Genomic DNA, 27,291 nt, shown 5'->3' with positions numbered 1-27,291 from the left:
TTACTGAGCTCTACATTTTTCTCTGCTTCCCTTCCTCTCACCTCCCCTTCAACCCTCTCCCATGGTCCTCATGATCCCAGGTTACTCAGGAGATCTTGCCTTTTCTACTTCCCATTTAGATCCATGTATGTCTCTCTTAGGGTCCTCACTGTTGTCTAGGTTTTCTAGGGTTGTGATTTTTAGGCTGGTTTTCTTTGCTTTATGTTTAAAAACCACTTATGAGTGAGTACATATGATAATTGTCTTTCTGAGTCTGAGTTACCTCACTCAAAATGATATTTTCTAGCTCCATCCATTTGTCTACAAATTTCAAGATATCATTATTTTTTTCTGCTGTGTACAGTAGTACACAGCATATGTAAATGTACCACATTTTCCTTATCCATTCTTTGGCTGAGGGGCATTTAGGTTGCTTCCAGGTTCTGGCTATGACAAACAATGCTGTTATGAACATAGTTGAGCACATGTCCTTGTGGCACGATTGAGCATCCTTTGGATATATACCCAAAAGTATCTCACAGTCTTATGCTTATAAGCCAGAATACATTTTAAAGCCAGTAGAATTTTACAGCAAAAACAAATCAAACAATCATTAGAATAAGAAATCTATTAAAATGATGCATAGGATTGAATAAAGCTAGGAATCTGCAATGCTTTCCATGACATTCATTCCAGATACAACATTTAACTCAATTTAAAAAGTTTCCTTCATTTCTTGTAAATCAAATCATTTAAGAAGAACTAGGGTGACACAACAAACACATTTTAACAATCTCCCACTTACTTACTTTCATTAAACATTAAGTAATACAATAAGATGTAATATCCTCATTACATTTAATTTAATTTGCTCCCTCAAAGTCTCTAACTGATCTCCCATTAGAATTACAACTTGATGCCAGGTGGTGATGGTGCATGCCTTTAATATCTGCACTTGGGAGGCAGAGGAAGGTGTATCTCTGTGAGTCCAAGGCCAACCTGGTCTACAAGAGCAAGTTCCAGAACAGGCTCCAAAGCTACAGAGAAACCCTGTTTCGAAAAACTGGGGAAAAAAAGAATTACAACTTGTCTCAAATCATCTATTTCATTGACTACCTTACTATCTATTCTATTTTGCTGAGTCCAAAGTTCTGCAGCATGTTTATGCAAGACTTTAATTAATTCAGCAGTCTGAATTACCTGATGAAGTGCTAGTCCAAGTATGACAACAGTTACAGTCAATACAGTAATTTCCATAACACTGCAACCATCAATCCAATCATCCTATGAGTTCTTCTTAATATTCTTTCAGAGAGTTTCTGAACTGGAATCATCATAGGGGAGCTTACAATGGTGTCAACAACTCATTGATATCCAAACCATTGACCTTGCTCTAAAAATATAGACTTTCAGAAGTGGCATCTAGTGATATCTCCTTTAAAGTGTGATTAGAGCTTCCAAGAATTATTTGTCCAGGGTTATGTGCTATCCCTGTATTGTGTTTTAGTTATAATGTACACAAGATGTTTTACTTTACCTGCTTATGTTTAATTTGCATTGATTTGCCCATTATAGCCATTGTTTCTAATAAAGGTGTAATTATAGAATCAGCCTTTTCAGAACTTAGGCAGATACCCATTGAAATCCTGAGTATGTATCAATAGTATGATGTATATATTTTATTTTTTACAAATTCTGCTAAGTGAAATACATCCATTTTCCAAATTTCATTTTTTTTGACTATCCTTAGGATTACTTCTTACAGGGAAAGGAATCGAACTATACCAAGAACAATTAGGATAATATTTTATACTTTCTATAGCTTATCATCGGTAATGGATTTTTTTTACTTCAAGTCTTTACTATTAATATGATGTTTTTATGAAATTCGGAAGCTTATAAAATATTTTCTATTAATATTTTATCAATTTCTTCATTTCTTTTTGCTAACAGCCCAGTCAATCCTGTATAACACCAAATAGAAGTGATAAAGAATGGATAATTACTGTCCTGAATTACTGGTTGCAGTTGTATAAAAAACAAAGTTAATTCTGAATAATTATGAACAAGTTGAACAGTTTTTATATATAATACAACTCCTTTTGAATATTGAAAATCAGGAATTATATTAAGAGATGGACCCATTAAAATCTAATAAAATCATTAGAAAAGCATATAATTCTGATTTTTTTGACTGAAGCATATAGACTTTGGAATGCTTTATTATTTTGTGCTCTATAACCAATCATTCCTAATTTATTTGCATCAGTATAAAATGTAAGAGCTCTAGAAAAAGATGTGTTCTTTTTACTAAATGGGGAAGAATCCATTTAGTTCTTTTCATAAATTGAAGTTGTTTACTTTGGGGGCATGCGTTGCTGATTTCACCTAAATAATTGCTACAGGCTCTGTCAGTCATCATTAATTACCCATCATTGCATAATTTCAATATTTGTATAAGATTCTACAATCTCAGCTGAATCCATTTCTGACAATTGATGAGATCTAATTTTTCCTTTTACATTTAATTCAGAAATCTCTTCTATGGAGGTTTTTAACTTTTCATTCTGATTATGAGCTAAAACTATGCATTCTAAAATATTATCTTCCCTTGGCATAATGAGTCCAGTAGAGGAATGAGTAGAATGTAAAATTAATAAAATATATTCAATGTGTGAGATCTAATTGATCTATGTAGATACCTTGCAATTTCTGTTCTATTTGGGCCAACTCCTTTTCTACTTCAGTTATTAAATGTCTAGGACTGTTAGAATCTAAGTCACTTTTATTAGAGATAAACTTCTTAATTCTTGAGTAGTCAGTCTAATTGTAGGGTACAACCAATTAATATCTCTCAATAATTGTTTTTAAAATCATTAAGCATATGTTATTCATCTCTTCTCATCTTATTTTTGTGGCTAGATTCTCTACTTAATTTAAACCTAAATAATTAAGAGAGCCTCCTCTTAGAATTTTTTTCAAGAGTAATTTCCAATGTCCATTGAGGGAAAACCTGTTGCACCTCAGCAAACACCTTTTTTAAGGATATTGATATCAGAGGTAGCTATTAAGACATTATCCACATAATGATGCTGTTTTTAAACTAAACCTCAATCTTATAATATTACCAATAAATACTCAAAAGTCAGGTGCTTGGGTGAAAACCTGCTAGCTCAAAAAGGCAGAGAAGCAACCAGCTGACCATTCTCCTTAGCTGGAGTCTCAGAAAGGGAACATTGCTTTCTCTGTCCCAAAACAAAGAGGACCACTAAAACGAAAGTCCACCTTTACTATTTCCTGTGCATTTATCTGTTGGCCAGACTCACTATAACTCTCTGTGACTACTTCCTGCCAACTAGCTGTTGGTTCTGACTCTTGACCAATGGTTGATTTTATTTAATACAATCTCTGGGTTCACACTGTGATTAATGATCCTTCAACAGAATGATAAAGAATGGATTAAGTAAACTGTTTATGAACTACTTCTAGTGGTTTATTTAAAAAATATTGACATAAAGTTGAACTATTTAACATTCCCTGGGGAAGTATTTTCCATTTATACCTTTTTTTGTTTTGGCTTTGTTTTTTTATTTTTTATATGTTTGTTTTTCAAGACAGGTTTCTCTGTAGCTTTGGAGCCTGTTCTGGAACTAGCTCTTGCAGACCAGGCTGGTCTCAAACTCATAGAGATCTGCCTACCTCTACCTCCCAAGTGCTGGGATTAAAGGTGTGCACCACCACCTCCCAACTCCATTTGTATCATTTTTACAGGCTGGGCATTGTTATAAGTACGAACTGTAAAAGCATATTTTTTTTCTCTATCTAGTTGTGGCAAGTGAATAGCAAAAAAAAAGCCATCCTTTAAATTAAAAACTATTATAATCCAAGGCTTAGGCAAAAAAGAAAATAATCGAATTCTAGACTGTAAAGGACCCATGGGTTGAATTACTTAGTTTACAGTTTTTTAAATAAGCCATCACCACAATTTTTAAGATTTATTTTATTACAAATAGAGGAGAATGCCAAGGATTTGTAGTTTTTTCAAGTGTTTGGCATCTGACTATTTTGTCCTAGTTGCTCAAGTGCCTGTAATTTTTTTCTAAATTATGGGCCACTGCTCCACCCATACAGGCTTATTAGTGAACAATTTTAAATGCAGAGCAGTTGGAATTCCAGCACTGGCCCCTAATCCAAATTAGGGTAGCCAGTTTCTGCCTTGTCTGGGCAATCTAAATAGCCTATGTTTTTATTGACAATTTTTTCATTACCCATTTAGGAATGTATCTCATTTCTAACATCATTTTATGAGTGAGTGCTGAACTTGTAGGAATATTAATGTGGGCTGTATAACCCAGAGTGGGGACAATCATTTTGAGGAACATATGGAATTTGTGTATGAACATTCTCTTTGTCCTTTTTTAAAAGTCAATATAAAAGCATTAAAAACAATCTCTATCTGATTTTAAGAGTTAACTTAAGGCAAAACCCATGAAGTATTTCTTTTAAATCTTAAAAAGAGGATCCTTTTTATAGATCCCAAGAAACATGTTAAATTGGCCTGCTAATTTTTAACAGGGTGAAACAATTAACCTGTACTTTATTCAGTGGAAAAATAATTTTGTAGGCTCTTTTTCAGTAAGATATTATTTCCATGAGCTTAGCCTTCACAGCCATATTAGTTAATACCATAAAAATCTGCTCTTCTTCAGGTACTACATTTTATAGAATTTAAACAAGAGCCTCTGGAAAGCAACATAAAGAGCAGAGTCAAATACCCACTAGTGACTTATACCCGGTAATATACTTCAAAATTATAATTTTTGTTTAGGTCATTTATTATGAAAATATAACATTCATTTAAGCATTAATCAGATGATCAAGAGAAGAGAACAGCTTCCATATAATTAATGATTATACATCTGGAAATGTAAAGAGCATTGGCTTAGTACTTCATGCCCTGATTACAGTTGTTTTCTGTACTAAAAGTAGGCTTGCTTCAATTTTTTTCTCCCATGAAGGGATCATTGATAATGAGTTATTCCCACTATCAGAAGAAAAACATTTCCCATGAAGGAACATTTCATATTGAGTTATTCCCTCTCTGAGGGAAAAGCAAAAAAACATTTAAACTAAAATTAAACAAACAAGAAAACTCTAAGTTCTAAGCCAACTTGCTAGCTCAGGCTGCAGGAGCAGAACCCACCCATCATTCTCTGGATTCAGGTGTTGCCTCTCTGCACTTCCTGGCCCTTAGCAGAAAGTACTAACAGGCGTCACCCAGCCAGAGAGTTCATGCGTTCCAGCAGACATGAATTCCTTTTTCTATTGGATGTGGCCTTTGCCCTTCCTCTATTTCCACAAGGAAAAGAATTTTCTCTCCCTTCATTATTCATATCTTGAGCCTTCCTATTTGTAAGCCTTGATTATAAATATTCCCTTCTACAGGGAAAAGCCTTTTATCTTGATTAAACACTTCCCTATTTTGCTGGGAATATTTCTTTTCAAATTTCTTCTCCTTTCCTCTTTTACCCTGGGAAGATTTCTCCTTTTAATTTCTCTTATTCTTTGTATCTGGAGTTTGTCTATTTGCATCTTTAATTTTTGCAACTGTGTGACTAGTGTTTCAACCTTTTGCATCTCTAAGATTGTGTCATCTAAAGAAGGAAGAGAAGATGAATCTGTTATTTTTTATTTTTCTTTTCTTTTTATTATTTAATTTTAAAAAATCATTTTTACACTCCAACCCCAATTCCCCATCTATTTCCTTCTCCCACCTCCCAAGATTACCCTATGTGAGCCCCCATCCACTCCTCAGAGGAGATAAGACCTCCCTTAGGGAGTCAACAAAGTCTGGGACACCAAGTTGAGACAGGACCAAGTCCCTCCCTGAAGGCATAAGTCACAAACAATCCCACACCAGTTTGGAATTATGATTAATAGAATGGTTATTTATTTAAAGGGGAAAAGCTTACAGATCACCGACCCAGCCAACAGCCCTCTGTGCAATCAGGAAGAGAGCCTAGTCGTCAGAAGCAGAGCTGGAAGCCAGAGAGCGAGTGGAGGGAAGTGGCCGCTTTTTTAAAGAGAGAGACCACGCCCCAATGGACTGGTATCTCAGTGGCTATTGGCTGAAGGAGTGGAAGGAGCTCCCGCAACACCTCCCCGCTGAGTCTTCCTGGGAAAGATAATCCACCATTGGTAATGGGTTCCAAAAAACCAGTTCATAAACCCAGGAAAAGTCCTCCTCCCACTGCTAGGGAACCCCCAAACAGAACTAGCCATACAACTGTAACCCACATTCAGGTGGCCTAGTTTGGTCCCATAAAGGTTCCCCAGATGTCAACCCAGAGTCAGTGAATGACTTCTAGCACAAGTTGGCTGTCTCTGTGGTTTTCCCCATGATAATCCTGACCATCCTTGCTCATATGATCTCTTTTCCTTCTTGTCAACTGAACTCCAGGAACTCAGCCCAGTGCTTGGCTGTGGATCACTGCATCTCCTTCCATCAGTTAATGGATGTAGTTTCTATGATGGGTCTTGGGGGGGGGGTGTCACCAATCTGATTACCGGGCAAGGCCAGTTCAGGCATCCTCTCTACTATTGCGAGGAGTCTTAGCTGGGGTCATCTTTGTGTATTCCTAGGAGTTTCCCTAGCAACAGGCTTTTCCCTAAAATATTGGCTCCCTCTATCACAATATCTCTTTCATTGCTCTCCCTCTCTGTCCCTCCCCCAACTTGGCCATCTCAACACCTCATATTCCCATCCTCCATCCCTCCCTTATATCCCCTCTCAGTTCACCCATTAGATCTTCACTATTTCTCTTCCTGGTGTCCTCCACGTGTGTCCCTCTTAGAGTCCTCCTTTTCACCTAGCTTCCCTGGGCTGAGGAATGTAACCTATTTATCCTTTGCGTTATGTCTAATATCCACTTATAAGTGACTACATATCATGTTTGTCTTTCTGGGTCTGGGTTAACTAACTCAGGATGGTTTTTTTTTCTAGTTTATCCATATGTGTGCAATTTCAAGATGTTGTTGTTTTTACTGCTGAGTAGTGCTTCACTGTGTAAATTACCACATTTTCTTTGTCCACTCTTCAGTTGAGGGGCCTCTAGGGCTTTTCCAGGTTCTGGCTATTATAAATAATGCTGCTATGAACATAGAGGAGAGAATGCCCTTATGGTATGATTGTGCATCCATTGGGTGTATGACCAAGAGTGATATGGTTAGGTCTTGAGGTAGATTGATTCCCAATTTTCTGAGAAACTGCCATACTGATTTCAAAAGTGGCTGCATGACTTTGCATTCCCACCAGCAATGGAGGAGTGTTCCAACTTACTTACATCCTCTCCAGTATAAGCTGTCAACAGTATTTTTGATCTTAGCTATTCTGACAGGGGTAAAATGGTATCTCAGAGTTATTTTGATTTGCATTTCTGTGATGACTAAAGATGTTGAAAAATTCCTTAAGTGTCTTTCATTCATTTTAGATTCTTCTGTTGAGAATACTCTGTATTGATCTATACCCCAGTTTTTAATTAGATTATTTAGTATTTTGATATCTAGTTACTTGAGTTCTTTATAAATTTTGGAGGTCAGTCCTCTGTCCAATGTGGGGTTAGTGAAGATCTTTCCCCATTTTATAGGCTGCCATTTTGTCTTTTTGGCCATGTCCTTTGCCTTACAGAAGCTTCTCAGTTTCAAATGGTCCCATTTATTGTTATTCTCAGTGTCTCATCTCCATTATCTTGACCCTCCTCACTTTTTTCCTCCTCTGAAACAACATTTCTGTCTTCCTGTGAGGAAACATTCTGCTCTGCTGACTGACAATTGTGAGCCTGAATGCTTTCCTTTTTGCTTCTCTGTTCAAATTCAGATGGACCTTTCTGTGATTCCTCACTCTTCAGTGGATCCAGAGCATTTGAGATAAAATTACATAGAGAGCAAATTTTGACTCCTCTTTGGGATGTACAGGCTCCTCTCTCACATGAGGACTTTAGGCTCTCAACACTGGCTTCCATACCCCCAGTTTTCATTGAACATAAGGAGTTGCATGAAACCAATAGCAATGTGTATTAACTATTACCAACAGTTCTGTAAACTGATTTTCTTTCACATTCACTCAATTTCCTTTTAATAAACACTAAGTAACCAGCATATTGCTGCTCCTGAGATGGGAAATCTGCAAGTCTTGATCCTATACTGAAGTACTGCCTGCTCTGAGCACACTCTATACCAGTCCTGGAGTGTCCAAACCTCTCTCATCTATAAACCCATGACATCGGGCACCAAATGTCTGGTGCTTCCTGTTGTGTGGGATTTTCAAAGGAAATAAATTCCAGAATTTAATTTTAGGATCTCTGGAAACAGGGAGGAACAGTTTCTGGGAACTAAACCTCAAATCTCTGTTCAGAAATGTATTTGTTGACTCTACACAAAGGTTGTGTTTGAGGTACAACAAGTTCCTCATACTGAAGCCACTTTGATCTATTCTATATGTTCTCTGAAAGAAATAATCACACCCCTGCAATTCCAGTTCTCATTGTTCTTTGTAGTAGCCAAAAATTGAAGCCCTCCTCGCATCCCTGGATAGTACTGTGACAAAAGGCACGCAATGGATGGAAATCCCATAGAGAAAACAACTATAAGTCATAGAAAACAATCACCATTCCTGAATATGATTTCTTCACAGTCTAGGGGCCTTAAACAAGGAACTAATACATTCTGCCATTACCCTACATATAGTGAGAAACAACTTTTTCATCCTAATGTTTACCCAAGATACAATGAGTCTACAAGATTCCCACTACAAACTGTTTTGTCTTTAAGTGACCCATTGTGTCTTCAACGACATCACCTGTCACTTTACAAAGACTCCATGGATCTATGGTCAGACTGCCTAAGTTGGACTTGAAGTTACTGTGACAATATGTTGTATAACCAGAGTGAGGGTCCCGCAACATTGGACTCAAAGTGAGGATTTGGGCTCCCACTTCAGAACCTGGCTTGGGTTAATCAGCTGTTTTCCTTGTACAGGTTGCTTGATGGTCCAACACCTGTGTTAGCTATCACAGACACAGAGATGATCAAGAATGTACTAGTGAAGGACTGCTATTCTGTGTTCACAAACCGACGGGTACGTAAATTTTTTAATTTAAAAAATTTAAAGACTTGTTTTTGTTATTTATATATATATATGTGTGTGTGTGTGTGTGTGTGTGTGTGTGTGTGTGTGTGTGTATATATATATATATATATATGTTTGTTGACAGAGGTTTCTGTCCTGCAGCCATTCAGTCCAAAGGAAGCACACAGAGGCTTACATTAATTATAAACTGGTTGGCCTATTATCTCAGGCTTCCTTGTTAACTAATTCTTGTCTCTTGAGTTCCTTATATATTTTGGAGATCAGACCTTTGTCTGTTGAGGGGTTGGTGAAGATCTTTTCCCAGTCAGTAGGCTGCCTTTTTGTCTTAGTGACAGTGTCCTTTGCTTTACAGAAGCTGCTCAGCTTCAGGAGGTCCCATTTATTCAATGTTGCCCTTAATGTCTGTGCTGCTGGGGTTATACGTAGGAAGCAGTCTCCTGTGCCCATTGTTAACTAATTCTTACACATCACAGTAACCCATAATTCTTGTCTGTGCTAGTCACATGGCTTGGTACCTTCTATTAGCAAGGCAGTCTCATCCTGCTTCCTCTGTGTCTGGGTGAGGAATGCAGACTGAGTCTTTCCTCTTCCTAGAATTCTCCTCTTCTCATCACCCCGCCTCTACTTACTGCCTGGTTGCTTCAACTATACTTTCTGTCTGGCTATTGGCCAATCCACATTTTATTAAACCAGTACAACTGACAAACCTTTACAGAGAACAAGACCATTGTCCCACAGCATGTGTCTATAAAAGTAAATGCCATAAATGTGTAGGTTCCTGTGGAGGTCAAAAAAAGGGGGTTAAGATCCACAGGAGCTAATATTCCAAGCAGTTGGAGGGGCCTGACATGGGTGCTGGGACCTGGCTCCTCCAGAAGATCAGCAAGCACCCTTAACTGTTGAACCATCACCCAAGACTCCCCCTTTTAAGAATACAAACCTTTATTTTTACAAATTGAATTTATTTTGTTTGCTTGCTTTGGTTTTTCAGAGACAGTGTATCTTTGTGTAGCTCTGACTATTCTGGAACTTACTCTGTAGGCCAGGCTGTCTTGAACTCATAAATATCTGCCTGCCTCTGCCTCCTGAGTGCTGGGTATAAGAGCACGCACTGCCACCTCTTTGGCTACTTAGTGAATTTTAAAAAATGAAATAAATGTTGATTCACAGTGATTTGCACAATAATATACAAACAGGATCTGGGTATTCATTTTGGTAACAAGGAAGTATAAATGTACTATATTATTGTAATCTACTTGTAGATAGACACTGTTATCATCTAGATTGTGTTTACATTTCCTGTTTCACAGGTACTTTCTTATGTCTGTGTGGTACAGTGCAGTTTTTCACAGATCTAGAGTAATGAAGTGACAAACACAGAGACTAGAAAGAGGCTCCTTGCCCTTCATGTACAGCCTGCCTTCTTCTCTCATTTTGTATCCATTTTTCTTTCTCAGTGTATTGTGTGGACAGTGTCAAGTTGATGACTAGCCATCTGGCTCTTTTGTGTTGCTTTTCTTTTTTTTTAATGTTTAATGATAATAAACACAACAAAATGCAGAGTTCTTCCAACAAATGTTCTTGTGTAAAAAAAAATATCCTTTTGAGATTATCTCTTAAATCTATGATTTTATTTTGTTAAATGTTTGTGAGATATAATACTTAGTTCAATGTTCTCTCTTTTTAAAGCATAGCTATCCCACTGCTCTGTCTGGAGAAACTTGTGATTCCCTTTTTCTACCCCCTGCATCCTGGGGAATGAACTCAGGTTGTTGGGCTAGGCAGCAAGCACATTTACCTACTGAGCCATCTCTCTGGCCCTCATTCAGCTTTTGGTCATGCGGTGGAGTTGGCTGAAGGCCTAGTTTACAGCTGACTTCATCAAGGGAAGCCAGTTCCATTTCTTCCTGTTGTGCTGAGTGCTTAATATAAGGGCAGATGTGAAACTCCACATTAGTATAAAGTATAAATGTGGAAAATAGAATAAAGTTCCCACCATGGAAATAGAATTACATTTTTCCTTTTATCACTGAAGAAAAAATTAAGGAAAAATGATTCCTACAACACTATTCCTAAACAAACAACCCCAAACCAAATAAACCAGGCTCTAGAGAGATGACTTAGTGGCTGAAAGTTCTAAAAGAGGATGGGGGATTGGTTGTCTACATCCACATCCAGCAGCTCAAATCACCTGTAACTCCTGCTTTAGGAGATCCAACCCACTCCTCTGGCCTCTGATTACGCTGCATACATATGTACATACATTAATACACACATGCATACATACATACAAACAATACTAAAATAAATCTAGAAAAAACCCAAAGATCAAATCCTTAAAATGTCTCAGGCTAGGGAAATGGCTTTATCGGAAAAGGACCTGAGTGTAGATCCCCAGCATCCACATAAAAACTGTGCAGAGTAGCATGTATGTGTTATTTCTGAGCTGTATTTGGAAGTAGGTGTGTCCTAGAAGCTTGCTGGCTAGGTACTCTAGCCAGACTAGACCCTTCTATATTCATTGAGACACCCTGCCTAAAAAAATACAGTAGAGGTATAGAGGAAGACGTCAGACCTCTGCTCTCCAAATGAGAATGCACACCAGTGTTCTACTCTACACACACACACACACACACACACACACACACAAATACATGAACTTGCATATGCACACATGTGCATACTCACACCCACCATATCAAGGCATCAATTTTGACATTGCCTATGCTGTAAATATGGAGCTGGGGAACTTGTGCGATGCAAAGTTCACTTTCTATTTATCCCCCAAGCCATTTGCCATCTACATAACTCTGGAGAATCTACTATGTTTTTTCCCCTCTTCTCTGCCCCCCCAACCCTGAAACTAATTTTTAAACCACAGGAAGATTTAACTTTACAAGAATCCTGAAATAAAAGTGTTTAAAATTTCAACAGGCAGCCCAGTGAGCACCTGATGTCTTAAAGGTTGTGAGGAAATTCTGACCATTTTTGCATCTAGGATGAGGCTTGATCTATAGTAAACAGTCACAAACAAATTGTTATACACCATTATTCACCTAGCACTTTGCAACCATGGAAAGGTATGGACTAACAGAGAACAATATTTACATTTTCTGACTCTAGAGTATGGGCCCAGCGGGGATAATGAATAAAGCTGTCTCTGCATCTAAGGATGAGGAGTGGAAGAGAATTCGAGCCTTGCTGTCTCCCACCTTCACCAGTGGAAAACTCAAAGAGGTGACTAAAAGGACTGTTAGTTTAAATGTTTGTGTGATTCCAGGTTCTGGCTATTACAAATAATGCTGCTATGAACATAATTCAACAAATGCTTTTGTAGTATGATAGAGCATCTCTTAGGTATATTTCCAAGAGTGGTATTGCTGGATCCTGTGGTAGGTTGATCCCGAATTTCCTGAGAAACTGCCACACTAATTTCCAAAGTGGTTGCACAAGTTTGCATTTCCACCAGCAATGGATGAGTGTTTCCCTTACTCCACATCCTCTCAATCCTATTGCATGTACTGGCTTTGTGGGAGCCTGGTCTGTTTGGATGCTCACCTTCCTAGACCTGGATGGAGGGGGGAGGACCTTGGACTTCCCACAGGGCAGGGAACCCTGACTGCTCTTTGGACTGGAGAGGGAGAGGAGGAGGAGGAGGGAAATGGGAGGAGGGGAGGAGGTGGCAATTTTTAATAAAAAAAAAGTGGGGGGAGTTTAAAATTTAATTTAAATTAAATTTAAAATTGTGAAAAAAAATAAAAAATAAATGTTTGTGTGGACTGCATCTTCACACCTAACAACCATGGATGCCTTTGTGTTTTGTGCTTAGATGTTCCCAATCGTTGAACAGTACGGAGATATTTTGGTAAAATACTTGAGAAGAGAGGCAGAGAAAGGCAAGCCTCTCACCATGAAAGAGTGAGTAGTGGTACATCCACTGTGGTTCTGGGAGAGGAAGGGCAACTGGGGCAGAAGGGTCATCCTTCTGTGTGTCCCACATGTTCAGCTGCTCCTTCTTCCCTTTTAGACACTAGATGACAAAATGTACAATTGAGAAAGAAATGTGACAGTATCAAGTTCACAAGGGTAAAGGGTGGGTAGTAGGGGAAGGTGCTTGGTCAACTGAGGTGGTTTCACCAGTCTTGCCCAAGAATATAAATTATTTCAGGCTTCTTGCTGAATGTGGTAAATTCCCACATCTTTATCTCCTCAGAGTGTTAGGGGCCTACAGCTTGGACGTGATCACGAGCACAGCATTTGGTGTGAATGTCGATTCCCTCAACAACCGAAATGATCCTTTTATGGAAAAGACCAAGAAGCTAATAAATCTAGATTTTTTTGATCCATTACTTATGTCAGTGGGTAAGTATGATGGTTCTTCCGCCTTTTGACCCAGTGCACTTGTCTGTAGCCATGTTTGAAGTTCTGCCTTTCTCTTCCACACTTACCAAAACTAACAGCTCTATTGGTATATAATTCATCTGACATGTAATTTACAAGCTTATCGTGTTGTACATAAAGGGACAATCCAATATTTAAGGCAGAAAAACATGTACCTCCTTACTTTTGTTTCTGAACTTAATTTTCTTTTAGAAAGGATCTCACTGTGTAGCTCAACTGCCCTGGAAGTTGCCATGTAGACCAGGCTGGCCTTGAACTCACAAGTTACCTCTGCCTCCTGAGTGCTAGGATTAAAGGTTTAAGCCACTGAACCTCTGTTTGTTTTAGAATTCTTTTATTTATCCTTTGACAATATCATAAATGTATACAATCTATCTTGATTATACCCTCCCCTAATTCTCACCCCCACTTCCCTCAAACACCCAAAACATCCTTCTCTCAATTTAATGTCCCATCTCTTTTTTGGCCAAACAGAAAGTCCAGCAAACTCTGCCAACTAGGATGTTGACCAATATTATTGGTGTGATCTCATGCAGGTGATGAGTTCAAGAGTGGGCCATGCTGTGCCCAGGATATAATATTTCACACTGTAAATGGAGACTGCTTGTTGGTTTCTTGGCTGCACAGATCCAAGTAATGACACAGAAATCATATTAATTACATTACTTCTTGGCCTATTAGCTCTGGCTTCTTATTGGCTAGATGTTAAATCTTAAATTAACCCATTTCGATCATTCTGTATTTTACTACAAGGCTGTGGCTTACCGTGTAAAGTTCCAGTGTCTCTCTCCTTTGGCACACACAGGGCATCTCCCTGAATCTGCCTACCCTCTCTATATATCTCTGTTCAGATTTCCCATCTGGCTACATTCTGACCTGCCATAGGCCCAAAGAAGCTTCTTTATTAACCAATGGTAATAAAACATTTATAGCACACAGAACAGAATCCCACATCATCACACCACCAGTCCTGGCCCTTACTTTACCCCCACATCTGCTTTCGTGATGTTCCTTGAACCTGGAGTGGTGGGGGTGTTGGTATAGATGCTCCATGTAGGGCTCAGCACTCAACAGTCACTTATTCTCAGCACTTTGATCACTCAGGGGTCTGCACTGACTGATGATCTACATGGTCTGATACCAATGCCAACTGTTCTAGCCATGTTGCACATTTACACCATCGTCCTTCAAGCAGCCTTGACCTGAGCAACCACCAATTCATTTTCTGTATATTCACATATTCTGAGTATTCCACATGAATGGGATGACAGACCATATAGTCTCTGTGACAGGCCTCTGTCATTTAAAACACTATTAAGTGACATTGCTGTAACTGTCTCCTACATCTATGAATGAGTAATAATCTATATTAGTTCATAGACATTGAAGTTAGTTTTGTATGTTTGCCATGAATTTTGCTGCTATGAGCATTTCAATACAAGGTTACGTTTAAATATTTGTTTTTATGTTTTGAGATATATTCAGAATTGTCATTTCTGTATTGCAAAGTAACCCCATTTTAACATATTAAACAACTAAACTTAAGTTTTCCACAGTAGATGTACCTTTTTATATGTCTTCTGGAAATGCAGGAGAGTTCCAAGTTCTCCAAGTCCCACCCAACACTTGGATCTTCTATGACTTGATCATTGCTGCTTAGTGAATGTATTAAAGGCTGGACCTGTGGTTTTGATTAGAATTTCCCTAGTCCTAATACAATTAAAAAACTAAACTAGGTGTGTTAATGTCTGCTTTTAGATCATCTCTCTTATATAGCTGAATTGCTTTAATATTTTTAAAAGATTTACTCATTTTTATTTTATGTATATGGTTGTTTACCTACACATATGTATACCACATGAATTAAGGGCCAGCCCAGGCCAGAAAAGGGCATTGAATCTCCTGGAATTGGAGTTATGCATGCTTAAGAGCAGCTACATGGGTGCTTGGAATCAAATCTTGGTCCTCTGCAAGTGCAGCCAGTTCTAACTGTTGAGCAATCTCTACAGACCCTGTAGTAATTTTTGGTGTGTGTATGTGTTGGGTGCAGTTAGCAGTTGCTTCATTTGGGGTTTTTAATATTTTCTCTGTCAATTACTTTTCCATACACAGCTCTTATGTCCTTTTCCCTACATTCCATCCTCATCACCAAGTATCATCCTCTCCTTGTCTCCTTTTGAGCATTATCCCATATCCACATTTATACCTTTCACATATTTGCATTTTTCATTTTAGGCTAGACTCTGGAACTGAGGGAGATCGTGTGATTTTCCTTTCTATCTGAGATTGGTCACCTGTCTTTGACCTTGGCTTTACAGAGGTGCTGGGTATCAAATTCAGATCCTGTGCTTGCACAGCAAATATTTTATCAATGCCCTGGAGTTAGTTGTTTTAAAATTTTATTTTACAATGTAAAGTCTCATATTTGAGGTTTAAAAAATTAAGGCTGTAAGCCTGTGGCTGGACTTTATTTGGACACCAGAACACAAATAATGACATCGAGACTTCTTATTAATTATAAAAGCTTGGCCTTAGTTTAGACTTATTTCCAACTAGCTCTTATAACTTAAATTAACCCATTTCTATTAATCTACCTTCCACCACATGGTTCATTACCTTTACTTCATATGTACATCTGACTCTCAATTCCAACCCCCTGCCTCCACATCTTGCTGGTGAATTACACCTCTCTTATTCCCAGAGTGCCTCTCTCCTACTGGAAGTCCTGATTATCCTCTCCTGCCTAGCTATTGGCCATTGAGCTCTTTATTAAACCAATCCAAAAGTGCCTTAGCAGAGACACATCTTCACAGTGTACAAAAATATTATCCCACAACATAAACCTCCCTGCACCTTTTCTCTATATGGTCTTGGTTTATCTTCATTTCATACTCTCTTAAGACATTTTGTATTCTTTTGCTACTCGAAGGAGATCACAAGATCTTGCACATGCTAGGCAAGTACTCTGATGCAAAACTGTATCTCAATAAATTTTCCAGTATCCTGCTGGATTTCTTGAACTGTTGGTTATTTAATAAGATTGTTATGTGATAAGGATATTTATATAATTAATTTGCACAGAATTATATTTTCCAAATATCCTTTCTGGTGCTAGTTTTGTTTGTATCATGCCAGCTGAAAAACAAATGCTACCTTGGCTGTACTTTCTTTACTACTTATCAGCTAATGAGAAATCTACCTATTTTTCTCCTTGTTTATTTATTAGCTTAAAAAGAAATTTATTGATTTATTTGTCTATTGTGTGGACACGTGCTTTGGTGTTTATATGGCATGTGTTGATTCTCTACTTCCACAGTGTGGATGCAGGGATGAAACTCAGGTGGTTAGGCTATTCTGCAGGTCCCTTTAGCTGTTGAACCATGTCAATGGCCCTGTCTGTATTTTGGATCCACACAAACTACAGGAGCAGAGTTAAATCCAAGAATCAGAACTGTTCCTTTCACTACTCCTCAATGCAGAAGGAGCATTATGGTGGTGACCCAGTGTGAGCAACGTCACAGAAAGAATAGTTTGGTTGAGATACTGGTTACTAATTCTTTAGACTGTTTTATGATTTCACTACATGAAACCTGTATTTCCACTAAAATTTATTATTTTTCTATCCTTTCCAGTACTTTTTCCATTTCTTACACCAATATATGAGATGCTAAATGTCTCCAGATACCCAAAGGATTCCATAGCATTCTTCAGAAAATTTGTGGATAAAATGAAGGAAAACCGGCTGAACTCTGGTGAGAAGGTAAAAAGTGGTGGTCTCCTGAGAGGCGCAGGGTTTGTAATGTTGGGCTGTGAACATGTGAGCTGTGTGTTTCACTTCATCTATCACTAAAAATAGATATAAAAGAATATTTAGAGAGAGAAAAGGGATATTTCTATTTCTGGGAGAGGAAAACTTGGAATTTTGAAAAACTGATTGAGAATAAGTCAGGAATTAAGCCTTAGAAAAACAAATGAAATCAAGAGTTCCCTTTGTAAGGATTAAAATTAAGAAAAAAAATGACAAGGCACAGGACCAGCACAAGATAACACCACAAAATCTCCAACATAGATAAGGAAGGACCTCTCCAAATCCCACACCTCCGTGGGAACTGTTGGCACTTAATGGCTGCAGAGAGGGTATAACTACCAATAGCTTTCTCGTGCACCAGTGAATGACCCTACAGACAGGGACATATGGGCAGCACTTGGACTCAGTGGGTTATTAAAAAAGAAGAGGTCATAAAGTTTGGAAGAAGAAATGTTACAAGGTATACAGAAGGATTCAAATGGAGGAAATGATGGGGTGGGTATGACCATATCTCATTGTATACATCTATGAAAATCTATAAGAATTTCTAAAATCTAAAAATGATTAAAACAAGGGAAATACTATTTTCACCTCCTACAAAACATTTTCAAAAAATCAATGTTATTTTTTTACAATTATATCTATTGTAATTTATTGTAAAGTGGTTGATAAATCAGCTGGATTGCTTCCGGGTTCAGCTACAGTTGCTTCTGTTCTTTAAGGACTCAAGCAACACTAACCACATTTGTGAATTTAAGGGAGCTACATTCTCAGAAAGAAGGATGAGCTTCTTCACTTTTGATCTACCTCTGACCTCTGACCTTACCACTGACCTTCTATTTTTGCAACTTCTCTTTATGCTTCCAGCACAGAGTGGATTTTCTTCAGCTGATGATGAACACTCAAAATAATTCCAAAGACAAAGAGTCTCATAAAGGTAACCAAGGACTCCCTGGTCTATGGACAAGGAAGCTCTCAGGGAGTGGTCAGATAGCTCAGAAAATGAGTGAGAAGGTTTTCATTTTTATTATTTTGTAATTACTTAAAAATTTCCACCTCCTCCCATGCTCCAATTTCCTTCCCACTCCCCTTCACCACCCTCTCTCTCCCTCTCCAGTCCTAAGAAAAGTCAGGGTGCCCTGCTCTGTGGGAAGTCCAAGGCCCTTCACCCTCCATCCAGATCTAAGAGGTATGTGTACAAACAGAATAGGCTCCCAAAAAGCCAGTACATGCAGTAGAATCAAAACCCCGTGCCATTATCATTGGCTTCTCAGTCAGCCCTCATTGTCAGCCACATTCAGAGAGTCTGGTTTGATCACATGCTCTTTCAGTCCCAGTCCAGCTGGCCTTGGTGAACTCCCATTAGATCAGTCCCACCATCTCTGTGGGTGGATACACCCCTCATGGTCCTGACTTCCTTGTTCATATTCTCCCTCCTTCTGCTCTTCATCTGGACCTTGGGAGCTCAGTCCAGTGCTCCAATGTAGGTCTCTGTCTCTATCTCCATCCATCACCAGATGAAGGTTCTATGGTGATATGCAAAATATTTATCAGTGTGGCTATGGGAGAAGACCAGTTTAGGCATCCTCTCCTCTGATGCCTAAGGACCTAGCTGGGGCCATCTCCTTGGACACCTGGGAACTCCTCTAGAGCCAAGTCTCTTGCCAACCCTACAATGGCTCCCTTAATTAAGATATCTTCTTCCCTGCTCCCATATCCACCCTTTCTCCATCTCAAACATCCCATTTCCCCAAGCTCTCCCCAATCCTCCCCTTCTCCCTTCTCTTTCCCCATCTCCCCTTACCCCCAACCCACCCCCACCCCAATGCTCCCAACTTTTGCCCAGCGATCTTGTCTACTTCCAATATACAGGAGGATAAATATATGTTTTTCTTTGGGTTCACCTTACTATTTAGCTTCTCTAGGATCATGAATTATAGGCTCAATGCCCTTTGTTTATGGATAGAATCCACTTATGAGTGAGTACATACCATATTCATCTTTTTGGGTCTGGGTTATCTCACTCCATAAAGTGTTTTCCATTTCCATCCATTTGCATGAGAAATTCAAGATGTCATTGTTTTCTACCTCTGAGTAAAACTCTAAAGTGTATATGTGCCACACCTTCTTTATCCATTCTTCTATTGAGGGGCATCAAGGTTGTTTCCAGGTTCTGGCTATTACAAATAGTGCTGATATGAACATAGTTGATCAAATGCATTTGTAGTATGATTGGGCACCCTTGCATATAATCCCAAGAGTGGAATTGCTGGATCCTGAGGTAGGTTGACTCCCAGTTCCTTAGAAACTGCCACACTGATTTCCAAAGTGGTTGCACAAGTTTGCATTCCCACCAGCAATGGATGAGTGTTCTCCTTACTCCATATCCTCTCCAGCATAGGTTATCATGGATATGGGAACAGGGAAGAAGATATCTTAATTAAGGGAGCCATTGTAGGGTTGGCAAGAGACTTGGCTCTAGAGGAATTCCCAGGTATCCAAGGGGATTTCCCCAGCTAGGTCCTTAGGCATCAGAGGATAGGGTGCCTAAACTGGCCTTCTCCCATAGCCACACTGATAAATATCTTGCATATCACCATAGAACCTTCATCTGGTGATGGATGGAGATAGAGACAGAGACCCACATTGGAGCACTGGACTCAGCTCCTAAGGCCCAGTTGAAGAGCAGAAGGAGGGAGAATATGAGCAAGGAAGTCAGGACCATGAGGGGTGTATCCACCCATGGAGATGGTGGGACTGATCTAACGGGAGCTCATCAAGCTGGACTGGGACTGAAAGAGCATGTGATCAAACTGGCCTCTCTGAATGTGGCTGACAATGAGGGCTGACTGAGAAGCCAATGATAATGACACCTGGTTTTGATTCTACTGCATGTACTTGCTTTTCGGGAGCCTAGTCTGTTTGGAAACATACCTTCCTAGACATGGATGGAGGAGGGAGGGCCTTGGACTTCCCACAGAGCAGGATACCCTGACGTCTCTTAGTACTGTAGAGGGAGGTAAGGGGGAGTGAGGGGAGTGGGAAGAAAATGGGAGGACGGGAGGAGGTGGAAATGTCTAATTAATTAATTAATTAATTAATTAAAATTCTTAATCTCTGGCAAAGGACTAGAGTTCAGTTCCCAGCATCTACCTCTAAAAGTCCACAATGTTCTAAAACTCAATGCCTAGGGAATCAGATGCTCTCTCCTGGACACCAAAGCCATACCAAACACACACACATGGCACCCATCCACAGACATAAATATACATACACAAACATATATGTAGGCAAAACACCTACACACATAAATTAAAACAACTTAAAAACCCATTAAAATGTGTTGTAAATGCCTAGGGCCTTTGTTATGCTAAGTTCAACTTTGCATATACTGACAACTCAAGAGTACAATAAAGACTCAGTTGAAAGTCAACCAAAAATCCCAGACAGACACAAATATATGTAAATAAATAATAAAAATAAATCTTAAAAACAGAATAAGCTACATGCATTGAAACTGCCCACTGATGATGAAGAGAAATGTAGCATAAACCTTGGGACATCCTGACTGAAGCAATCTTTTCCTTCTCTGGCTGTCACATGGATGTTAAAGTGATAACGGTCCCAGGGTGACTGAGTGACTTCTCCATACTTCTCTCTACGGAAACAGGAGTCTTGTTTGATGATCTCCTTATCTCTTCTGTGTTGGTACACCCTGACCTGACTTTCCTGAAATGTTTTCTTACTTTCAGTTCTGTCTGACGTAGAAATCATGGTCCAGTCAATTATCTTTATTTTTGGTGGCTACGAAACCACCAGCAGCACCCTTGCCTTTGTCCTGTATTTACTGGCTACTCACCCTGATATCCAGAAGAAACTGCAGGAGGAGATCGATGTGGCTCTGCCCAATAAGGTGAATGGACGGTGCCTGGAATAGAAGGGAAAAAGACGCACCTTATCACAAAAAGTTCTCTCTCTCTCTCTCTCTCTCTCTCTCTCTCTCTCTCTCTCTCTCTCTCTCTCTCTCTCTCTCTCTCTCTCTCTCTCTCTCTCTCTCTCTCTCTCTCTGTGTGTGTGTGTGTGTGTGTGTGTGTGTGTGTGTGTGTGTGTGTGTGTGTAGTGTATGCATAGATCATAGACCTGCACTGGGTATTTTTCTAAATCACTCTCCAGCATGGTTTTTGAGACAGGTATTCTCACCAAATCTGGAGATCATCAAATTGGTTAGGCAGTCTGGAAAAGGATCACCAGGCATGCCCTGTCTCTGTCCCTCTCCCCACCCTCCTGGGATTATAGATGTGAGCCACTATGTCTGGCTTTATGAATGATATGTATCTGAACTCAGGATTGCGTACTAGATAATTCACAAATTGGGATATCTTTAAAGCCCAAGTGATAGTTATTCTAACCATTCTGTAAGAGACTGGATGGATAGTTCAATGGTTAAGATCATTGGCTGCTCTTTCAGAAGATCCAACCAGGTTTGATTCCCAGTACCCAAATGGCAACCCTCAACTATATATAATCTCAGTCACTAGGGATCTGATGCCCTCTTCTGACTTCTGTGGACATTGTGCTTATGTGGTGCACATACACATATGTAGGCAAAACAGCTACACTCATAAAATAAAATAATTTAAAAATCCTTTAAAATGTGTTATAAGTGCCTATGACCAGTGCAATTCTCAGCTCAACTTTGGAGCTACTGAGAACTCAACAGTACAATGAGGATCAATTGAAAGGTAATCTAAAATCCCAGAGCAACCCTTTTTCTGTCTTCCCAGGCACCTCCCAGCTATGATAAAGTAATGGAGATGGAGTACCTCGACATGGTGTTGAGTGAAACCCTCAGATTATACTCAATTTCTGACAGACTTGAGAGAGTCTGTAAACAAGATATGGAAATGGATGGTGTGTTTATTCCCAAGGGGTCAGTAGTGATGATACCAATTTTTTCTCTTCACCGTGACCCACAGTACTGGTCAGAGCCTGAAGAATTCCGCCCTGAAAGGTACTAGAATCCCAGGAGTGGGAATCTACTATGAACTCTGCTGGGCTGTATATACTATAGTGTCTCTTTTGAAAAGATGATCTAAATGTGATTTAGTATCCATTTGCATTCTGTGAAGAAGATGACAGAGAAAGGGGAAAGGGGAAAGGGGAAGAGAGATGGGAGGGAAAATGAGATTTAAATACAGTGTTTTAATCCTCCTTCATCAAGTAACAAATGACCAACTTAGGTGTGAGGCAGGAACCCACTTTCCTTCAGTCTAACTGACTCATGCTTTTGAGAGATGGAACCCAGCATTATCTTGAAAAGACTTTTGGAGATTAGATATATATGCTCCCATTTGTTTTTATTCTTTGACAATAGCATGTATGTAAAGAGTATTTTGGTTATTTTTTACCTCCTGTCACTTCTCCCTTGCACACTTGTTGAATCCTTGCCTGTCCCATCAAGTCTTCCTCCTCTATTCATGTCGTCCTGTTGTCTTGTGACTCATGATTTTAATTGGGGTTGCTTGCATAAGTGTAGGTCTAGGAGTTATTTAATGGTGAATGGACAACTCAACAAGAGCTACACCATTAAAAAGAATTTCCTCCCTATCCCAGGAACCATTAGTTGTCAATAGTTCTTCACAGAGGTGATGTTTCATGAACTCCCTCTCCAGTCTTTGATGGAATGTATCAACATGGTCTAGCCTTGTGTAGGCAACCACAGTTGCTGTGAATTCATGAGTACAATGGCTGTGTCGGGTCCAGAAGATAGTGTTTCACAGCACCCCTCTCATTCCCTGGCTCTTACATTATTCTGATCCCTCTTATGAGATGTTCTTGAGCCTTTGAGGGGATGATACGATGTCATATTAAGGGCTGAGCACTCCACCATCACTCATTCTCAGCATTTTGACCAGTTATGAGTCTCTGTGTTAACTGTCTCCCACTGCAATCAGAAGCTTCTCTGACCGAGACTAATAGCAGCACTAGTTTTTGTGTATAAACATGAATATTCAGAAGACAGTTTGATACCATCTCCACTTAGCAAAACAACAGTAGTAAATTCAACCCTAGGGCATATAACCTCCATAACCATTGGATTTTCACCAGATTTACAGTATCAGGCATTAATTACCACTGTAAATTGGAACTCCGATCCAATCAGACAGTGGTTCATTATCCCTACCACATAACACTAGTGGGCACATAGGATGCATTTTCTGTCTATAGCGTTTGTCTTATCTCACATACGGAAACTTTGTTAGGGCAAGGGCGACAGAAAGGACTTTTAGTGTACAATTCTCAGAGCCAAATACCTGGAATCAGTTCAGTGAACCTTTCCTAATCTACATGTATGTCTGGTTAGATGTCTAAGGTAAATTCATGTATGTAGCTCTTATTCTTCTATCATTTCCTAACTTGTCATTACTGTGGGTCTCCAGATTCAGCAAGGAGAACAAGGGCAGCATCAATCCTTATGTATACATGCCCTTTGGGTATGGACCCAGGAACTGCCTTGGTATGAGGTTTGCTCTCATGAACATGAAACTTGCTCTCACTAAGCTCCTGCAGAATTTCTCCTTCCAGCCTTGTAAGGAAACACAGGTGAGAGGAAAAAACTATCTCTGTAAATAATGATTTATGGGAGACATTTTTCAACTGAAGGTTCTGTGTATGAAATTGAACCTGCTTGTTTGAGGTTTGCAAACTCTTTTTATGGCCTAATGAGTTATTTGTCTCCAGGGAAGAACTAAGGGGCCTCGGATACTGTGTCAGTCTAGAGTACAACTGTAGCATGATGAAGAGTTAGTGCAGGCCAGTATGACAGGATTATGTGCATTCTATTTGAAGTTCCAGCCATGTCCACTGAAAATTGCTTTGCCATGTGCCATAAAGCAGTTCAGTGATCATGACTTCATGTTTGTTGGGCAGTGCAGTGCACTATTCTTCCAGAACTCACAGAAGCCCTCCTCTGACTGTCTTGTCAACCACTGGCTGAGCATTAGAATCACCAAGGAGCTTTACAACTCATATATGAGCTTTACAATTCATATGTTTCTCAAATGGCAAAGTGCTTACCTGGCATGCACAAAGACCTGGTTCCCATCCCCAGAAATGCATGAAGCAGCTCTGTGGAAGGATACCTGCAATCCCTGTACTCAAAAGGACAAGGCAAGATGATCAGAAATTCAAGTACTCCTTGGCTACATAGTGAATTCGAAGCCAGCAGAAGCTACAGAATACCCCATATCAAAAGCAAAAACAGAAATTCATGGTTCCTGGAGATCATGTCTGAAATCCTAAAATAATTTACCAGAGTGTGGTTTTAAAAGCCCATCTGGCTTTCCATGTGATGCCAAGTTGAGAATCATTATTGCAAAATGTAAATGTTAGGGCTCAAGTGATGGCTCAGTGGTTAAGAATACTAGCTGCTCTTACAAAGGACCTGAGTTCATTTCCCAGTACCCACAAGTTGGCTAACAACCATTTGTAAATCCATTTCCAGGGCTGCTTGTATTCTCTTCTGGCTTTCATTGAGACTGCACATATGTGGTATACAAACATATGTGCAGGTAAAACACTCCTATACATACAAAAATAAATAAATCTTAACAAAGTTGCTGGTTATGGATGAATTTCAACCTTATGGGACATATTGCTTGTTCTGCCTCACTTCTCAGGACCTCTGCACCAGAAAACAAATATCTGTCATGTTTCCATAAACAATGTATTCTTTTTTCCTCCATATTCTACTCTCAAATTCAAGTTCTTGTTAATTATGCAAATGAATCTTCTTCTTGCATGTATTTCCTTGTGTGCTTTATGTTCTATTTTTGGCTTCTGCAGGCTGTATTTATCACCTATGCTAATACTTTGTCATTAAAGCCTCCAGTTTAGTTGTGCTTTTTCTCTCACTATTGAAGGCTATTCTGTATCTTTCCTATATTACCTCATATCATTCCTTCCACAAACTCCAATGATCCTTTGTGGAGAATTTGTGCATTGAAATCCTTTGGTAAATGTTTCTAAGTAGAGCTTACAATTTTAATATTCTTTCATAAAAATATCAAAACTAATTTAAAAATAGCAGATAACACTTGTATATAAATTTTATGCACATCTCTTTTTATGCCTCCATGGAAAACACATGTATACTACTTAAAATTTTAAAAGAATATGATAGGACATTTAGAGAAAAAGCATTTGCATTTTCCTGAACAATTTGTTCCTGTTTCATGCAAAGGGATGGCTAAAATTTAAGAGATTTGTGTATTTAAAATGTGGCTTCTCTTTTTCAATTAGTTTTATTGAATGAATAGAGGGATGGAAATATTTCTTCTATGATATGTGGTTTAAGGAAGTTATGTAGATTTATCAACCCACAACCTCACTTATTTTACTACTTTCTCCCTAAAGCATTTAAATCATAAGCATGTACAGAGATTTAGACAGACAAAGCAAGGTTCAAGTTTTGAGAGCCAATGGACCATCTTTCAAAGGCAGATGCTCTGGCAAGCTCCAATCATCTTAAATTTGACTCAACTCTATCTCCATGCAACTTTGTTCCCCTCCCTTCTCTTGTGAATAAAAGATTATTCCACTGCTCCCCTCTGTCTCTGAATAGCATGGATCTAAAGCACCACTGAAAACACAGGAGGACTCAGAATTCTTCATTTATCCCATCTTTGAAAGCCATAATAGATGCTAGGAAAGCAAGCACATATCTGTCCTCCTAAAGACTTATCTGAATGGACACAACTGTACTAGTGACATATGATCTAGGCTGTGGGGACTGTTCATAGAGTAGAAATGTATCATCTCATGGTTACCTTGCAAATGTCAACAAACAAAAGATAACTTTTCAGGACTTACAAAAATACAGTATGACATAGTAACTAAGAATCAGGCTCAAATATGTAAAAATTGGCCAGGCTTAATGGCACATGCATTTAATACCAGCACTCATGGGCAGAACTCATCTCTGTGACTTCGAGGCCTGCCTGGTCTACATAATGAGATTCAGGGCAGACTCAGCTACAGAGTGACACCTTGTTTTGAAAAAAATAAAACAAAACAAAAATTAAGGTTTAAAAATTTTAACAGTTTTACTCTAAAGTAGTATAGAACTGAAATAACATAAATAAGCATGGCTTCATCTCAGTCCCTGTATACTGTAGAGTCTCAATAAATATATTGCCTTATGCGTATTTGGAAGCATGTTTTTCACTATCTAATCAACACAGCTTGGAGATAAGGAAGTCCAAGCATATGACCTCAAATGCAGCTTACATGTACCTGCAAAACATCACTCTGAATGATTTTTACTTTTCATTATGGGTTGTTGTTGGCTCACTCATTGATTCTCAATATTTTTTCTTCCATGATTGCAGATTCCCTTGAAATTACACAGAAAACCACTTCTTAAACCAGAAAAACCCATTGTTCTAAAGGTTGTACCACGGGATGTGCTCATAACTGGAGCGTGACTTTCCCTCAAGGACTCTGCAGTGTTCCTCTTCAGGTGGTGTCCAAGAACATTGGAATCTTTAATTTACTTCATGAATAAAACCCAAATGAAGATGAGGATTAATCAACTGGACTTGGTGCATGGTTAAGGATTCAGTACACCCATTGAGCTTTCTCATTGTCAAAATAAAGGAGTAAGTCACAAAACAATCCCACACCAGTTTGGAATTATGATTAATATAAGGGTTATTTATTTAAAGGGGAAAACTTACAGATTACCATCCTGGACAACAGCCCCCTGCATGACCAGGAAAGGAATCTGGTAGTCAGAAGCCGAGTCCGAAGCAAGAGAGGGAGCACATGGCTACCACTGCTTTTTCAAGCCAAAGAGACCATGCCCAAGTGGGCTGGTATCTTAAAGGCTATTGGCTGAAGGGGTGGAAGGAGCTCCCGTAGCACCTCCCTCTTTTGTTTAAGTAAGAGAGTTCCA

The 27,291-nt window shown here is 39.0% G+C and overlaps 1 protein-coding gene across 3 annotated transcripts in view; it reads left to right on the top strand.

Moving 5' to 3' along the window:
• The window catches only part of LOC119825569 (cytochrome P450 3A11-like), a 794,398-nt gene extending 767,387 nt beyond the window's left edge, over positions 1-27,011 (top strand). For 2 of the 3 annotated variants that reach the window (XM_038346521.2, XM_038346526.2), the window contains 9 exons: positions 12,251-12,364; positions 12,957-13,045; positions 13,341-13,489; positions 17,161-17,288; positions 18,204-18,273; positions 21,089-21,249; positions 22,121-22,347; positions 23,777-23,939; positions 26,726-27,011. In XM_038346521.2, the coding sequence (XP_038202449.1) occupies positions 12,251-12,364; positions 12,957-13,045; positions 13,341-13,489; positions 17,161-17,288; positions 18,204-18,273; positions 21,089-21,249; positions 22,121-22,347; positions 23,777-23,939; positions 26,726-26,821 (1,197 nt within the window). In that variant the 3' untranslated portion in view covers positions 26,822-27,011. Of the gene's footprint in view, positions 1-9,015; positions 9,116-12,250; positions 12,365-12,956; positions 13,046-13,340; positions 13,490-17,160; positions 17,289-18,203; positions 18,274-21,088; positions 21,250-22,120; positions 22,348-23,776; positions 23,940-26,725 lie in introns of all 3 variants that reach the window. The other variant, XM_038346524.2, reaches the window with a different exon arrangement.
• Positions 27,012-27,291: the final 280 nt, after the last annotated feature.

The sequence above is a fragment of the Arvicola amphibius genome, chromosome 10 (genome assembly GCF_903992535.2).
Source record: "Arvicola amphibius chromosome 10, mArvAmp1.2, whole genome shotgun sequence".
Lineage (NCBI taxonomy): Eukaryota > Metazoa > Chordata > Mammalia > Rodentia > Cricetidae > Arvicola > Arvicola amphibius.
Note: the sequence above shows the minus strand (reverse complement) of the source record. Positions and strands in the feature narration are given on the sequence as shown.